At 40.9% G+C, this 4,008-nt stretch overlaps 1 protein-coding gene across 1 annotated transcript; it reads right to left on the bottom strand.

Moving 5' to 3' along the window:
• Window positions 1-622: 622 nt before the first annotated feature.
• LOC114076121 lies at window positions 623-3,556 on the bottom strand. The gene is made up of 4 exons (XM_027914748.1): window positions 3,224-3,556; window positions 2,659-3,124; window positions 1,589-2,445; window positions 623-715 (listed from the first exon to the last, which is right to left on the bottom strand). Exons 1-4 carry the CDS (start codon window positions 3,554-3,556, stop codon window positions 623-625), a joined length of 1,749 nt encoding a protein of 582 aa, XP_027770549.1.
• Between the last annotated feature and the right edge of the window lie 452 nt (window positions 3,557-4,008).

Here is a 4,008-nt window from a genome sequence, read left to right as displayed (position 1 = left end):
TATAAATTTTGACGAGGCATGAAATCTTCTCGTCACACATAATTGTTAACTCGCAATGCATGATTTTCGCGATGCATGACTTCCGCGATGCATGGTTTTCCGCGATGCATGATTTTTGCTATGCATGATTCTTCAGTGTATGACTTCCGCGATGCATGATTTTTGCTATGCATGATTCTTCAGTGTATGACTTCCGCGATGCATGATACTTCAGTGTATGAATTCCGCGATGCATGATTTCCGCGATGCATGATTCTTCAGCAGTATATGACTTATGCGATGCATGAATATTTCTATCGCCTCCGTGGATAATAACGGCAAGACGATCTCCAAATAATATATCGACTTGATCGATAATGATAAAATATAATAACATAACTATCTCTTCTCAGGTAATGCATTGTCTTGATCGACAATAATTATCTTGCTTTGATAATGCAATGCAAATAGCGCCCTCTACAGAAATCGTGAAATCTTCGTTGAGATTCCTGTTTGATTCACCTTTGAATCTGGCTAGACACTTTTGTAAATTTCATATTGTTGGGAATGGCTTGAAATAAACAAACACATTCCCAAGCATCCTGACACAAACGAGATGAACCGCCTCCCGCTCTCAGTAAAATCACTGGTTTTGGAGATAGTTTTCTTCTCTTTGGGAGCTCTCCGTATTCATCCGTCGGGAGAATTCGGCCAATTTCAAAGCAAAGCTAGAAACCTGCATCCACAGAAAAATTGTCAGTTTTAAAACATACTGATCTGTGTCGATTCCTTCAGTTGTTTGCTCCTTGTCTTGATATCTCTGGTTGATTTCCCGATTTCCGACTCTTGATAGATAAGAAAAGATATATTATGCCAAAACAAATGAAACATAAGAGGGAAATTTTAAGAGAAATAAGAAATCTTTAGGAAATAGTATCTTCAAAAAGTCACTGCCAAGTCATGTCATATCAAGCTTAACGAGCCCCTTTGAATCTGACACTCGCTGATGAATTTCAGAGGCACTCCGGACTTGTAGGGAAGATTCTAACGAAATTTTGAAGCCATTTTCAAAATTTTTGTCCCAGTTTACTATCTTGCTCATTTTTCCACTGTAATTGAACAGATCGCGGAATTTTTGAGATCTTCTCAAAAATTCTGTCCCAGTTGCAGATCTCGAAATGTCTTTAGTTTGACTTACTGAAGAGAAGGCTTCTTCTGGAGAATTTTTGAGTCCCTCTCAAAAATTCTATCCCTGTTCTATTGCAAAGGGAATAAAACTTACTGGAGATATGACCGAACCCTTGTGGCGCCTACGTATCCCGTTGAGGCAGGAATCAGGTCAAACGTAGTTCCCCTTAAAGGTTAACAAGAATAAGATTTACAAAGAAACCGACCGAGGCCGACAAAGGCCGCCTACGTATCTCATTCTTGAGAATTCAGGTCGAACGTAGTTCAGATAAAAAGAAATAATTAAAGGGGATAAATGGGGTGACCGAAGCCGACATAGGCCGCCTACGTATCTCGTTCTCGAGAATTCAGGTCAGACGTAGTTCATTACAAGAGGGATAATAATTCAAATTGAACAAATACAAGCAAACAAAACGATTACAAGTAAATAACAGCAAAAATGCGAAAATGAAACTTCAAACACAGTATCTCTTGACAGCATCTGAGTTGATAGGTTTGGGCCATACAGTGCCATCCATCTCTGACAGGACCAAAGCACCTCCAGATAGTATTTACGAACCATGTAGGGACCTTGCCAGTTTGGTGCGCACTTTCCTTTGTACTCGTCTTGATGATGAAAAATACGCTTAAGAACCAATTGACCGACTTCAAAATTGCTGGTTCTTACTCTTTTGTGAAAAGCGCGAGTCATTCTCTGTCTATACAGTTGGCCATGGCATACGGCGACCATTCTCTTCTCATCAATCAAGGCTAGTTGATCAATCCGTTTACTAACCCATTCGGCGTTACTTAATTCAGCTTCTTGGATGATCCTTAATGACGGTATCTCGACTTCAACAGGTACGACTGCCTCTGTTCCATATACTAGCAAATATGGATTAGCCCTAGTCGATGTTCTGACCGTCGTTCGATAACCTAGTAGAGCATATGGCAACATTTCATGCCAACCTCGCTGTTTGTCAATCATTTTCCTCAAAATCTTTTTGATATTTTTGTTGGCGGCCTCTACAGCTCCGTTCATTTGGGGGCGATAAGCAGTTGACTTTCGGTGAATAATCTTAAATTGTTCACATATCTTTTTCATCAAATGACTGTTGATATTTGCACCGTTATCAGTAATGATGGATTCTGGAACTCCATATCTGCATATCAGATTGTTGCGGACAAAATCGGCCACCATTTTCTTGGTTACCAACTTGTAAGAGGCTGCTTCCACCCACTTGGTGAAATAATCAATGGCAACCAAAATGAATCTGTGTCCATTAGAAGTGGCCGGCTCTATAGGACCGATGACATCCATTCCCCAAGCTACAAATGGCCAAGGTGAACTCATAGCATTAAGTTCATGAGGTGGCACCCGTATCAAATCGCCGTGCACTTGACATTTGTGGCATTTTTGCACGAATTTGCAATAGTCATTCTCCATAGTCATCCAGAAATAACCGGCTCGAAGAACCTTTCTTGCCAATGTAAGCCCATTCATGTGTGTACCGCAAACTCCAGCATGTATCTGTTCAATAAGTCTCACAGCTTCAGCAGCATCTACACATCTTAAAAGACCCAAATCTGGAGTCCTCCTATACAGGACTTCTCCATTTAGAAAGAAATTGAGAGCCATACGATGTATCGACTTCTTCTGATTAGATGTAGCGTCTTCTGGATATGTCCCAGACTCCAAGTACCTCTTTATATCAAAATACCAAGGCAAACCGTCTGGTTCTGATTCAACATGTGAACAATGGACTGGGTGTTCCTTCAAATCTATATCCAGCGGGTCGATGTAATCAGTATCCGGATGTTTGATCATCGAAGCGATGGTGGCCAGAGCATCGGCTAATTCATTCTGTATTCTGGGAGTATGTCTGAACTCGATCTTGCGAAACCTTTTACACATATTTTTTACATACTGTACGTAAGGTATAATTTTTGGGTTCTTCACAGCCCATTCTCCTTGAACCTGATGAATCAAAAGGTCTGAATCTCCAATAACCAATAACTCGTAGACGTTCATGTCGATGGCCATTTTTAAACCAAGAATACAAGCTTCGTATTCAACCATGTCGTTTGTGCAATTGAATCGTAATTTAGCTGCCATAGGATAGTGCTGTCCAGATTCCGATACTAGGACTGCTCCAATACCTTTACCTTGGTGATTCGCCGCTCCGTCAAAGAATAATATCCAACCTGGATACGCTTCAAAAATATCTTCACCCACAAATGACACTTCTTCATCGTGAAAATATGTCTTGAGAGGTTCATATTCTTCGTCAACGGGGTTTTCCGCAAGATGATCGGCCAAAGCTTGTGCCTTTATTACCTTCTGCGTCACGTACACGATATCGAACTCACTCAACAGCATTTGCCATTTAGCTAACTTTCCAGTCGGCATCGCTTTCTGGAAAATGTACTTTAATGGATCCATTCTGGAAATGAGATATGTAGTATACGAAGACAAATAGTGTCTCAGTTTCTGGGCAAGCCACGTCAGAGCACAGCATGTTCACTCCAATAACGTGTAAGAGACTCGTACGGAGTAAATTTCTTGCTTATGTAATAAATAGCCTTTTCCTTCTTCCCTGTCTCGTCGTGTTGACCAAGTACACATCCAAAGGCACTATCCGAAACAGACAAATACAGCAACAAAGGACTCCCTTCTCGTGGAGGAACCAATACTGGTGGGTTAGACAAATAGCTCTTGATAGTGTCAAAAGAGGTTTGGCACTCCTCAGTCCACTTAGTCGGGGCATCTTTCTTCAACAACTTGAAAATAGGCTCACACACTACTGTTGATTGTGCTATAAACCGGCTGATATGGTTTAACCTCCCTAAGAAACTCATCAC

This window comes from Solanum pennellii, chromosome 2 (assembly GCF_001406875.1).
Source record: "Solanum pennellii chromosome 2, SPENNV200".
Classification (NCBI taxonomy): Eukaryota; Viridiplantae; Streptophyta; class Magnoliopsida; order Solanales; family Solanaceae; genus Solanum; species Solanum pennellii.
This window is presented reverse-complemented; position numbering and strand designations above follow the sequence as displayed.